General features: G+C 42.0%; 1 protein-coding gene across 1 annotated transcript in view; it reads right to left on the bottom strand.

Moving 5' to 3' along the window:
- Positions 1-909: 909 nt before the first annotated feature.
- MCF2L2 (MCF.2 cell line derived transforming sequence-like 2) overlaps positions 910-14235 on the bottom strand; it is a gene marked incomplete at both ends in the record, with an annotated part of 134171 nt that continues 120845 nt past the window's right edge. Inside the window, 8 exons of the mRNA XM_080349334.1 lie at positions 910-1010; positions 2163-2266; positions 3218-3330; positions 3911-4029; positions 6236-6322; positions 8132-8203; positions 10325-10414; positions 13774-13869. Of these exons, the coding sequence (XP_080205460.1) occupies positions 910-1010; positions 2163-2266; positions 3218-3330; positions 3911-4029; positions 6236-6322; positions 8132-8203; positions 10325-10414; positions 13774-13869 (782 nt within the window). The remainder of the gene's footprint in view (positions 1011-2162; positions 2267-3217; positions 3331-3910; positions 4030-6235; positions 6323-8131; positions 8204-10324; positions 10415-13773; positions 13870-14235) is intronic.

Below are 14235 nucleotides of genomic sequence, written 5' to 3'. Positions count from 1 at the left end.
TACTCCATAGCCCAGCACACACAGAAAGCATGCAGTCTGCTCAAACATATGACATTAAATGGCATTCAATTGACTTCTCGGCACCAAATGCAAAGGATTGTGATCCAGCAACCACACACTGCAGAGGGGGCAGAGGAATGACTTATATTGTAAAAAGAATTCAAAATGTTTTTTTGTCACAGTAGCTGTCACACACGTCTTTGTTTCCCTGCTAAGCCTTGCACCTCCACCTCAGAGCCAGGAGTTGCCATTTGCATCACCCCAACGTGATGCTGTCTGCAGCAGGTCACTCACTGTGTCACGCAAAAGGAGTCATGTCATTGCTGTGGAAAGACTCTCTGATGGTCCGTGTCAGAGGTTTCCTTTCCACAGCCACACTAAAATAGGATGTTTTTGATGTTGACCATCAGCAAAAAGGGCACGTTTGTGTTGTATCAGCTGGAATTAAGGAGGACTGGGAAGGCACAGCCAGAGACAAGCAAATGGAAAAACCTCCAGTTGATCTCATGGTAGAGCAAGACCTTGTAACCCTGACCGTGCATGTGTCCCTCTGCAGTGACTCCATGTTCAAGCAAAGTTGCCAAAAGGTGCGTGCATAGTAACTCTTCAGCTCTGCTGTGGACCTAATTTAGGCCATGACTTCTGAAACAGTTTGATAATCAATGCGAGAAGCATTTTTTTCCTCTAAAACTGAAGGTGGGTTCTGATGTTTTCTGGATGTTTAATGCTCCCTTCAAGTTTGCTTTTCCCAGCTTGACAGGTGGACAGCACAGTCCTCATCTGTTCATGCTGATAAAGTTTTAGTGAATGATGAAACTCAGAGCTTGTGAGAAAGGCAACTTGGATCCAGTGTCCACCCAAAATAAACGAAGAGCTGGATGGGGTCCTGAGGAAGGCCGATCCTGCTGTTCAGCTGCCAGCCCTCTGCTCTGCTGGGAAGCTTTTGGCCACCTCGCTCTCCTTGGTGTCTGACTCAACTGAGGCCGTACTGCAGGAGTCGTTGTACATGTCTGAAAAGAAGGACATGGGCATTGTCACTACAACACGTCTAAAGGATTTTCCATCTACAGTCTTGATAAAAAATAAACCATCACAATTCTACTGTTCTCGATGCCTTCACTAACGTAAGAGAGGTTCTTCTGGTATGTAGCTAACTGTAGCATGTGTGTGACTTTTTCTTTTGAAGCATTAAAAATGCAAAAGAAATGAGAGCCACAGTTAGGGACTGAGGGTTAAGATAAAATTGACCTGCTGTTGATGTAAAGGAAGCAGAAGTCATCAAACTCCCTTTAAACCACAGCAAAGAATGCTGGTTAACTTTTAAAAGGTTTTCCTCCCCTATAACAAACAAATCACAAGAACAAACCAAACAAAACAAAACACCCCACAAACAAAAAGCAAACCACCAAAAAAACCCCAGTAACTCAGAAGAAAATGCTGGTAGCTCCCTATTGCAGTCCCCAGGGAATAGCTGTAACAGATTTTGTTTTCTTCCACTAGCAGAAAAAAAGCAGGACACATTTTGGTAAGTTATATGTAAGGACGGGCAAAAATTAACCCAAAATTTAAACCTCTGATCTGTGGAGATGCTGAGATTCAGCTTTTCCAGTGCAACCTGTCTGGATGTTAGGTCAAAGCTAAAGCTGAAGGAAGGATGACTTTTAGTGCTGATTTGGCTGAAATCTTGTCAGAGCAGCCCTTCTTCCAGCCTTTGGAGTCAGCAATGAAATATGATTAAAGCAGTAATGGTTCATGAGATTTTAATGTTTTCAAACCTAAATCGGAACCACAGCCCTGATGCTGAGCTGATTCCAAATGCTGCGTCAAGATGAAAGCTATCCTGCAGTTACAACATGCCTTGCCTGTAAATAGCCAGCCCAGGTACCAGTAGCCACAGGAGTTTGTTGGGAGATTCAAATTCTGCCTGGGAAATGGAAAACAATTAAACCACGGCAAGGTGAGCTCTGTTGCCTAACTAGTTCTGACACCCAAAGCACCAAATTTCAGGCTAGCTCAGCTACATCACCCGAGACTGCAACACAGATGAACACTCAGGCCAAGTACATTGATATAGGAAGTGCACTGTTTATCACATATATTTTTTATCACATCTTTTTTTAGTATGTAAAAAAAAAAAGCCAGAAATACATTTCCTCCATTACCTGCATTACTGTTCTTAATTATGTTGTTACTGTCCCCCTCTGCTGGCTGCAATATACTGGAAGGAACCCAGTCGCTTTTCTCAGAGACCAGTTTCTTCACTAACCTAAAATTCAGAGAACAGTGAGTGAATTTCCTTACATTCCCTTTCCCTGGGTTGTGTTTCTTAGAGGTGTAAGTTGAACAGCTATTTCCTAAACCAAGGCTGACAGCAGAGGACCCAAGGCAGTACATTTCTACAGTCTCAGATGGTGACCCGGTATCCCAGAACAAGCTGTGTGACAAGGAAGCGCTGGCCTTGTTTGAGACCCTGGGCCAAATTCAGAGCTGAAGAAACTGAATCTTTCATATTGTCCATCCCCCTTGCTGTAAATATCATCTGGGATGCATGGTTTTAGTTCACTTCCCACCCACTTATGGGACCTGCTCCCATCTCAGCTGCATGTCAGTACTGAGTGAAGGGCCTGACTGCACAGGCACTTCAAAGAGATCAGAACTTCTTCCCCCAAATTACCCATGGAAAGAGAATTCAAATGCCCAGCCAGGTCTGTTCCCAACACTCACTTATTAGCAAGAGAGAACAAATACACTGGAACATACATGAGCTCAAGGGGGCCAGAATCATTCCATTTTGTCAATCACATCTTATACCTAAGCCTTCAGGGCTAAAAAAGCACTCTGGTTCACTGCTGCAGCTCGATGGGAGGCATGAGGATTTTGTTGATGTACCCTACAGGATGGTGCTGCCTTTGACAGCTGTCCTTTTTGCTAGAAGGTATCAAAAACCCAAATATTCCCCTTTATTTCCTTTATGCAAACTTCTGTCATCTTAAGCCTAATGTCACAAGCATTTGGGCTGAAAGCCAACCAGGTGGAATTAACCAAAGCTACTTGTACGTTCATGCCTCCCATTGCCTCTTTCACACTGTGATCAATGTGGCGAGTAGATTTGGATTGATTTTGAAGAGGCTTTGACATTCCTCTGAACACTTTCTGTTTTTTTCCAGGAGGTTATGGCAGTTCTACCTGTCAAATTCTGTCTCTCTGCTGTACTTACCATTGACCATTTTCTCCTTCTTGCACAAACTGCACTAAATCTCCATCCTCAAGTGTAAGAGAATCTGGGAAACAGCTGTCAAAGCTGCCTTCTACCCGAAAAAGATTGGTCCCCTAAAATGAATGAAACAATGCATCAGAAAGGCAGTCATGATTGATGAAAGAACATTGTGCAAGACAGAGTGAGATTAGTTAAAAACTGAATTAGGCATTTCATGCTAGCAGAGACTTCTTCTGGAGGGAATTGTATCACTCTTTATTCCTTTTATCATGCCAGGTTAAATATTTTCCAAACTTAGGATAAAACTGTGCTGTGCATTCAGGCTTTAGAATTAACCAGGCAGCCATTATTCTGATACAGAAACTGGGTTTGCAACACCAGGTTAAGTTATCTAAAGAAGTCTGAAATTACTTTTTTAAAGGCCCAGAGCTTTCCCACACTTTTGAAACTTACCTGCACAGGTAAAACTACAGCTTATAAGTATGGGGTGACATTCTATGGTCCTGATCCTAATGAACAAAATAGTCTTGGAAAAATCGCCCAACACTAAATCAAATTCCCATCTTCTGTCTTTCCGCAGATCCATGAATTTGAGGCTGGCATGAACCCAAACTTCACAGGTTAAATCCTGATCTTTACAGAAGAGGAGATTGCACTGGGAAAGGGCTTAGAGTAATTTGAAAAATGAATTACATGGTTAGGGTTGGTCTCTTCTTCCAAGTCAGAAGAGTTGGAGAGTTCATCTGTGCTGGAGGGGATGGCTTCGAAATCTTCAAATGTGTCTAGAGATGGCATTTGCCTGTTGGGCCAACCTTTTCAAAGGAGATAAACCAAAAAGAGTTAACTACTCATTGTTAGCTTCTTTCAGACTCACTTCTTAAAAATAAATGTCACAGATTCATTTCCCACTATTCCACTTATTGAATTGCTTGTAACTTTTTACAGCTTATTCTCTGATTTTGCCACAAAATTACAATGCAGCCATGATTTTCTCTCTAAAACCCTGTACTGCTTGCTGCCATTCGTGGGATGGCAGATCGTGTGGCCAATGATGTGTGTCCATCAATACCCTGAGTGTTTAGCATTGCTAAATCTCTTCAATTCAGGAGGTACAAAAAGCAAGGACCAGGAATCTTCCTGCACAGCAAGCACTGTAGCAAATTATAACTTCTGCTGATGTGATTTTCAGAAGGCCATACTCACTCAGTTTCCAGCTTATGTCCTATAAATTGAAGCCTGAAGCCATTGAATTTTGGTTGACTTCTCATCTCCATCCACCCTGAGGTGTTATTACCATCTGAACCACTTACAAGACTATACCCTATAGCAGGTTAGAAGTGCAGGGAAGGGACAAGGTGAAAGACAAGGCACAAAGACAACCAGACCTTTGGTGGTAGGTAGAGAAGATCTCATTCGCACACTGCTGTTAATAGCCTAGTTGCACGATTTACACCCAAAACCACCCCAGCCCAGTGGAAAATACCTAATGAGAGATTTCCAGCCCAAACACAAGTCAATCTCTTTACCTGCAAAGGCACACCTAGAGGATGTGTCCTGAGGGAAATTCAGGCTGAGCTTTACAAGACCTGCCTGCCTGAGGCTCCCATGCTGGAAAGGTATCTCAGCCTCCCCCATACAGAGGGCAATCTAGCTCTACACTTTCCTTTGCACTGCATGTCTGTCCTTTTTCTGACATGGATGACTATAGGCCAGCTAGGAGGATATAGACCTTCCATCTACCAAGGGATCCTGCAGCCCAGAAAGACACAAGCTGAATAGAGTCAGTCAAATCACCTTGTGCCTTCCTGCTTACTGTACCTGCTGGATATTGGCTGATTCACAGGGACCTGGGCTGAGCAAACGCTGAATTGAGCTCTTTGCAGCCTGTGGGCTCTCGACAAGGCAAAGCAGCGCTCTGACAACAAGGCGCGGAGCCAGATGCTCATGCAGTGGGATTATACATAACCCAGCACTCACGACTCAAAACAAACCCTGGCCTGAGACAGCACTAAGCCCAAGCCAGGCAGTTCATGGAGTAAACAGAAAAGTGATCTGATCACAGAGAAACAGGTTTATTTAATCCCTCCCCATGCATGACATCCTTGCTACAGGAACTGCTTGGTGCAACATGTGGCCACGCAGCTCTGCAGCCCCTTCTCTCCCTCCTGTTCCATCAGGGCTTTGTGTGCCCCAACCACAGCAATTCAGTTACAACAGAGACAGTGACCTTCCTCCACCAGAGCAGCATCCCCAGTTATAACCCTACATTTATTGTTAGCTCATCTGTACTTTTCAAGGTGTAAACTTGCCCCTGAAGCAGTATTCATGTGCTGGGTTGTGAGTGTCCCTGCCAACAGAATTGTGAGGCTGAACAGACAATTTCAGTTACAGACCATGCAGAATATCAAACTGAACCCCATAGGCTGTATCAGTGGAATCACACCAGCAAAATACCAGCAGCTGTCTAAATGTACAAGAATACATTGATGCTATTTGGCTTTAAACTATTGTAACAATTTTAGTTCAAATTCATAGGCTGGGCTACAAACATGCAAAGAAAAAGACGTCCCCCTTCCCACTTATAAAAAAGCTTCTGCAATCTTTTGCTACTGTCCTTTGCATGGAGCATCCAAGACAGAAACCTAAACAGCAAGGATTCCTTACAAATACATGCATCAGCCTTCCTCTTCCACACAAATTGCTATTCTAATTTCAGAGGCTAAGAAATAGGCTCAGTTTTATGTACTTCATTCAAGCTATAAAATAACACAGATCAAATTCTGAGCTTTTTGACATCAGTTAAAAGCATCCTTTTCAGTGTGCCTGACCTACAGAAAAGCAGAATCTGGGACATTGTTTCTATATCTGCTAGTGATCCCAGCTTATTCTTTTATTGCCTTCAAAAGAAATAATATTCATTAAAAGAGAAAAATCTCTTTAACTTAAAGAGGCTAAATATTTTCATAAATTTATATTACGCTCTTAATTTGAGATGATAAAGGTTTTCATTTTCTTTACCTGTCTGTGAGGCAGATCTAGGTACGGGTCTCATGGTGGAACCGGTATTACATTTAGTCTGGGCCAATATGGTGTTCTCAAAAGCATCTGTGACAGGAAGTACAATTTTGTGTCTTCAAGGTGAAATAGAGACCAGACAACCAGTGCAAAGAGAATTCCTGTATCACCTCTGCAACCAGCAGTCTCTTTAACAAACAGGGGGACTGGGGTCCAAAGAGGAGACACAAGACCAGCACAAATGAGTGAAAAGACAGCAGCATTCCACAGAAAAACTGTAAGTCTGAGAAGGACAGAGAACAGCCAAATGAATCAAACAGAAATACTGATGTTAATTAAGGAAAACCATTGCTGGGTCCACAGTGCAGTGTTTTATTTCACCACAGCTTCCTTAGACATTTTTAATATCTTTTCCTTGCAGCATTTCAAATAATTCTGTAAGTGGTGGTATCTTGTTTTGATGCCCAGGCATATAGTAATGAAAAGGGACCAGGGAGGCTCTTATTCCCAGCCAGAAATGAATTATTTCACTCTCGAGGAACAAAATGCAATTTTGCAGGGGAAGTTTTTATCCAAGTACATCAAATACTTTCTGTTACTAATGCAGTCAAGAGCTCTAGAAATAGCAGCATTATCTTCTGGTAAAGGGTTGATACCGATCATTGTTTTCTACTTAAAGAAACTCAGCCTGGAGTGAGGAATGTTTTGCAGTAAGACCGTGTTTCTAACCAGTGAGGATCAACTCAGCTCTATCCTAGAGATAGTACTTGCACCTCGAAATATCCGCTGTCTCTGCAGCCACGTGATATGCTGAGATCAGAAGTATCTGCCAGTGAGGAAAGCGAGGTATAAACACCACAGTTCGGGAAACTCTGCTGCTATGTGCCAGGATGATTCCAAACGTAGTGCTGGGGGCACTGGCAAGAGCAAATATTCTGCAAACAGCAAAAACACTGCTTTGTATGCTGCCTCTAAACTGTTTCTGCCAATCTCTCTGTTCACTGTCCCCTTCTACTGGGAGTAACCAAGGAGATAACTCCAATATGTCATCAGTTCCATCGCTGACCTGGCCACCTGCCCTTTCTACCAAGGTTTTGTACAGAGCAACACAATCCCATTAAAGGATTCCTCAGCTTACATCTCTCTTCTCCCTATCCTACAACAAGGGTATGTGGCTGCTTGTGCCCCACAAAGCAACATGCTCTGGCAAAACATTGGGAGTTGGACTAGGTGACCTTTGAAGGTCCCTTACAATCCAAACTATTCTATGATTCTAAATCCTCATGTAAAGGGAAAAGCTGACAACGGAAACTAGTGATCTTCCAATGGCTGGGGAATAACTTCCCATTTTAATACTTTCATATTGCTTATTAAACAATTAATTAATCTGCTGCAACAAATACATGGAAATCCTGCTTGGCTGAAATGAAACACTGCACCTTAAATGGATATTAATGCTGAGTGGAGCCTCTGCTTTAGTCTTCATGCACACGGCTCCTGCTCCTCTTATTAGGTACAGACACTAACAAGGGAAGAGGGATGCGAGCGGCCAGACTGCAGGTGAAGGTGAAAAGTAGCCCCTTGGCTCCCTGCTGCTGCACCCAACAGAGTGAAGAAGCCAGGCAGAAAATCCAGATCCAGATCACAGCCGAGAGCATTACTTCCCAAAACAGGTTTTAATTTATGCCCATCCCTAGATGAAAGTTGGTAAATATAGCATGAGTGCAGGGGACAGGCAAAGGGGTGACAAGCTGTGTTTATCACAGTTAAACAGATAAACTGACATCAAACCCATAATAGACTCCAGTGTCATCTACCAGCAGGGATGAGATGTGAATTCGGTGGATAATATCAAAAGATTGCCAAACAGGTTTTCATGCAGGATGGAAATACTCATACCTTCAAACCCCAGGGGAGTTGGGTCACTCTTTATTTCATGTCTCTTGACTTTAACTGCAGGAACAAGGGGACCTGTGTGAAGTTTGCAGAGTCACAAGGCTGTAAATACTGTTAAAGGAGAAACTTGCTTTCCCATTACCTGGAGGCACTTCCTGCCTAATACTTTCCCCCAGAATAATGACCAACCCCTAAATTCTAGGTGGTGAGGATAAACACTTTGGTGAAGTGGATAGGAAGCAGAATACTTCTTGCAAAAAACATGAAAGCATAGTAAATGTATCTGCTTCCAGTCAGGTTTCACAGCTGTTTTCTCTCGTGCTTTGTCCAGGAGATGGCACTAATGCAGGCACAATCTCAATCTCAGCTTTCTACCCACGAGACTGGCAGGAAAGAGCCCACAAAATCCAACACTTCTGCGCCACAGAACTGGAGAGCACCAGTCACAGCTCCACATCCAGGGCTTCTCCTGTGTCCTAACTCCTCGTGTGGAGGATTGGCGATGTGATGGAGCTGAGATGTTCACAGTGGGGATCAGCACACAGCCATATGCAGAAGCCTTGAGGGTGATGATGCAAACACCCCAGCTAGACCTGCATGGGGCTGATGCTGAGATAAGACTCAGGCTTCAGTTCTTTTGTCATCTACACTATTTTCTTAAAGCAGATGCTGTGAATAAAACACTTAATTGAAAAGCACTGATTTTGTTTTCTAGCTTTTCAAAGCATTACAAAAGTAATTTTTGCAACATTCAAAAAAATTGCCAATGGTCTTGTGGTAGACAGGATCCTAGGGCAGGATTTTGTTATATGAAACTGTAGCAGAGTTTGTATTCCATAGTAAATCATACATGCTCTCTTTGATAAGCCACACTAAGGTACAACCCTTGGTTGCCCATTCTCTTTCTACATATGCACTTCTTTCTGTTCCTCAGGTTAGAAGACAAATATTAGGAAATAATTCAGTCCTCCCATAACCTAGTAGCTGATATTTCTGAAGCTGTTGCCCAGGACAGAAAGCTATAAGAACCTCTCCTCCTGTGCTATGCCTATCATTTCCACATGGTGATGTTGTTGTGTTATAGTCTAAAGAGGTTTGCACAAACAGGTAGCAATAATATCATCCTTCCTCTGCCAATAAACACCACCACACTCATTTCATGACAGCTTCATTGTAGCTGAGGATATGGTTCATATCCATCACAACTAGTTAGGATGTGCGATATCATGTACTGTGCAACCTTCTTCCTGACAAATACGTAGCCAAGATTTTTATACAAATTAATTCAGCCATTTTTCCTTCTATTTTGGTTTGTGAATTGTGTCACAAACCTTAAACCTGCAAATCAGTTCCTCCATTCCAAGAACTGCCAAAAGACAATATATTCAGAATTTGGTGTAAGACTGTATGTTCTGTTTTCAAAATTAACTCTGACATGTAGGCAAAGGTGCCTGCAATCCTACTGCTTGTCCAAATGCACGGGTTGCTTTTGAGTTTAAATGCAGGCACTAGTGCAATAACTTCAAGTAAATTTCATAAAAGTGCTTTTTCTTAAAATAATTTCAGCTCAAAAATGAAACTTTAATAAGTTCCCACAAGAACTGCATAGAGTTCCATGCGTCCTGGGCACTTAACTCCCCTTACATGTCTGAAAATGTCCTTGCAATTGTAATTTCTAACCAAAACTGTGATTATGCTAAACATTCTTAAAACTAGCATCTGTTGTTACTCCATTTTCAGCTTCATTTTGGGCTTTCTTACCATCTGATGTCTGCTACACAATGAGGAGATTCTTTCCTTTTTGACAGCAAAAATCCTAAACAGCTTTAAGGAAATGGAGAAATTATTTCTATTGAATTTCAGTTAATACAAACCAGGGAGAAGTTGGAAACCTAACCCCACATCAGCCAAAAATTAATCCAGTTTCCATGGAAACCAGCACCATTCTTTGAAGCCTATTACAGAGAAACTGCGAAGAGTCACCATATATGCTGGCAGTGCAGCTTGATATACATTTAAAATGTCTTGGCCTGCCTCTCTGCAGGGGTTATGCTGGTCCTGACTCTTCTTCTGCTGGAAACTCCTGCATTTATAAAAGCTGAGCCTGATGTACTCACTCTGTGAACAGCATTTGGCAGTAAATGTGTCAGTCAGCAGGAAGGGACAAGGGTAGCTAAGCAAGCAGCAGGACGGTACCTTTGGTCACAGCAGAAGCATTAACTGTGGAGCTGATGGAGGAGGCTAGGGAAAAGCGACGGGTTACTTCTCTCTCCTTAGATTCTGGATCTGGGAGAACAGACAGATGCAATGCAGGGCAGGGTTAGAGGTTAATAAGCACTGAGGGTAAAAGATGTCCAAAGCAAAGCAGCAGCTGGAAAACGGTAAATAAAAGGTAGGTTGCTCCACTACAATAGACGGGAAAAAAATCCCTCAACTAAGTAAAAATCACACAGGAGAGTTCAAATTAACATATTTTTAAAGCAATTCCAATTGCACTAATTTTAATACTTCAGGAAGGAGACATCCCAATTAATATTTTAGCAACCAACTAGTGTCTAAGCACAGCTACAAAACAGACAGATGAGCAGGATGGTTAGAATGGGGTGTGTGCCTACAGATGAGACTTGGATTATTTTAGACACTGAACTGCTTGTTCTGGGACAATTGACCTGAAATACACTGAAAAACAAACATGAATGGTTTGGAGTTCACATTTGCTGTTTCTAGAAGTTAACTGTGTGAATGCCTGAAAACCTTCTCTCACTATACTTCTTGCACCTACCAACGGCAGCAGTGCCACCTGGGAGAAAACACTGCTTGCTTACAAATATTTTAGGATTAACTTTTTATTCTCTTCTGCTGAAAATGCTCTAAGCACATGCACTACATTACTCAAGTGAGTATTTTCATTGAGACATGTGTAAAGCTACTCATATGCTTTGTATTTCAGTTTCAGTAAGATACATGAACACTTAACTCTACCAGGACACAACCTCAGTTGCAAATGGTATTAGAAATGGCTTTAAATCTTCTGTCTATCTTATTTTCTCTCCCTCTCTCTCTCTTTTTTCCCATTATTAAATAGCATACAGCACTGGAGTAAAAGAAGTTTCAGGTGATTTTACATTTCAGGTTTGAATATCCTGTGCAGAACTATACTACTGTGAACATTTCCCAGCCAGGGATCTTAAAATTCTCTTTCCTATTCCTCATCTTCATATTTCCTTATTTTAATGTTCAGTCACACAACACTTCTCTTTACTTCGTTTTTTCCATATTTCTGCCTAGTAAATGTCACATTCACTGTATGTTTCCAGTGGAGCAGAAATGAGCGTGACTGGTTGAACTGCGATTCCTATAAGGTTTTACTATACCAAAACGTCAGGAAACAGTATTAGCTCCCTAAAATCTCAGGCAATTTTAACTGTAGATTTGCTACTGTAGAAAGATTGTAAATCCTCTATCTGCCAATGCATGCACTTATCAATTTACTTATAAAAGCACTTATATTCAAGTACCTCCTTATTCACACCTCCTAAAAGGCTGAAGAAAAATGAGAGTTTAAACTGCTCTACAAAGGATTAACTCCACATTTAGGTTAATGTAACTACCCTTATTAAAATAAAAAGACAATTTCACTTCATAGCGATGCTATTGGGCTACATTTATACCATGTCATGCAGCTCCTAGAGACTCTGTGCCAGTTAAAAGGAATTTGAGCTTGGCTCTGTGAACCAGGATGACTAATGCTGACCTGAGGAGAGGAGATGCTGAATGCTATGAGTTTGGGCTTTCACACACTTCGGTGCCAGTTCTGATGTGGCCACCTCGGGGTCTCTGCACTGGGGTGCAGCATGGTAAAGTTGCTCTGCCAGACATCAGCATTTCTTTGGCTAAAACACTAAAGTGCTTATATACATTTTCTACCCCATCACATCCAGCCCAGACAGACAGTTCAGCAATGCTTTGAGCATCCCCGCTCCACTGACAGTCAATATGTGTCGGGAAATATTGTTTTCCCCCTAGTCTTGTTATTTTATTACATAAACTTTCCCTTTTAAGTGTTCTGGACATGAACAGACACAGTGGCTCTGAACCAAAGAGTGCTCAGTTCAGTGTGCCATCTCCTGCCATGACCAGTAACAAATCTTTACACAATTAGGTCAAGAGCAGGACAAGCTCCTTGCAGTAACTTCCCCATTATGTCCTCACAGCTTCTGACCTGCCTTCACAGCCAGTCCATACATTGCTAACACAGCTTTGCATCATCACTGCCCACAGCAATGACCACACTCTGCAATCCTCCAAGCTATTTCCCAGCTGGTTTCCTCTGGCCAGGACCAGATTAGCAGCTGAACAGCACAACGAGGAGAAGTGAGACATTGTGTAATGGAGAGGCTTCACAGGAACCTCAAGTAACCAGAGCCTGGAAGACTTTGAGCTGATAGTGCCTATGGCTTAGGGGGTACGAACTCTTCTGAACTGTGCTGTGCTGTCTGGAACACAGAATGACGAAATGAAAGGCAAGACATTTCACATGACAAGCAAAATTCAGATAAAAGATCAGAGGAGGCCCAAACTAAAACTGTAGATCCAAACTCATCCAAATTGCTTCATTTCTGAAATCTGTATTTTGTAATTGATTTCCCCAAGTCACAGGATCTGAAAACCACTCCCTTTTTGTATTCAGAATATTGAACTGGTTTGTCCATCTTGGATCTTACTACTAAGTGCAGCCTTAACCTTGCAGCCAAAATCTTGCGGTTGTGCCGGCTTTTAGTATATTTTCATCTGCTTTATAACATTGTAATTCTTAATTTTTTCATCTTACTTCTTTATCCTTTGGTGTTCACCCTCTCCATTGATGCACACTAACCCTTTGTCTGACAGAAGAAATATAATCAAAACAGGAGAAAAGTCACACCATAACAATAGAAAGAGTAATTACATTATGTTTTCAGAAAGTAATTGCAAATAGTAATTCAGTTTAATTTCTATTCACATTTCTTTCTTTCCTTTAAAGCCTCTTCCTTGTACAGCCATCACAGGAATGCTCTCTACTCATGGATATTGAATGTCCTCTAACCATTTATGCACAGACTCAGAACATACCATTTTACAGTGTTATATAATGTAATGAAGTAGAAATAGAAATAAACCCCAGCTCCTCTGAATTCTGGTTCCTCAGTGTAACCACTGGGCCGTGGCTGAGCAACATTTGAAAAAACAAAGAGTCCAACCAATGAACTATTTAACACATAAAAATCTCATGTAGCACAAGACAACAATACTCTTCCCTTCAAGTCAGTAAGCTGCTGAAAGAAGTTTGGTTCATGGCTTAAAACGTGTTCACATTTGGCCCCTGAGAGAAACGACTGGAAATAAAATGTATTTGCACAGTGCACCAGTAAAATATCCAACCAGTCAACTCAAAGGTTGCTTTGCAAACACTGCCGTGGGACTGATTTTTGGTAACGGCATCTTTGAGAAGAGGAGCCATATGTGTGTGTCAGACAGGAGCATTTTGGTGAGATGTGGCAGCACTTTAGGAAATAGTGATGGATGGCACTATGGGATGGAGAGAACATTGTGAGAGTGCAGGAGACAGATGGCCAGAGACCAAATGCTGCATGGGGTGATTTTACCTTTGGGTGGAGCTCTGCGGTTGGAAAGACCTTGCAATGTGAATCGCTTTCTAGCAAGCGCTGTGCGCTCAAGGTTAAGGCTGGTGGAAGCATCAACTAGGAGAAAGAGGGAAAGGGAAGAGAAATAAGGAAGGAAGGGTCAGCTGTTCAGCTTACGGGGAAGGAAAGGTTAGCACTGGATGACAACTTAAAGTAAATAAATAAATTTTGATTCAGTTCAAGCCTGAGCAAGAGCTAATCAATTAGAAAGGTGACATGAGGTCAGGGTGATTAAACCAGCTGAGCCAAACAGAGCCCCTGGGTTGAGTTTGGCTCACTGAGTTTTAATGGAGAACAACAACAAAACAAAACCAAAGAAAAACAGGTGAAGGGATGTAGCTCTCATCAAAGGAAAATACAGGTTAGCAGCAAGCTCATTACAAAGGGCCTAGTGCCTTTTACTATGAAAATACATCATTGTGG

This window comes from Nesoenas mayeri, assembly GCF_963082525.1.
Source record: "Nesoenas mayeri genome assembly, chromosome: 9".
Taxonomy (NCBI): Eukaryota; Metazoa; Chordata; class Aves; order Columbiformes; family Columbidae; genus Nesoenas; species Nesoenas mayeri.
This window is presented reverse-complemented; position numbering and strand designations above follow the sequence as displayed.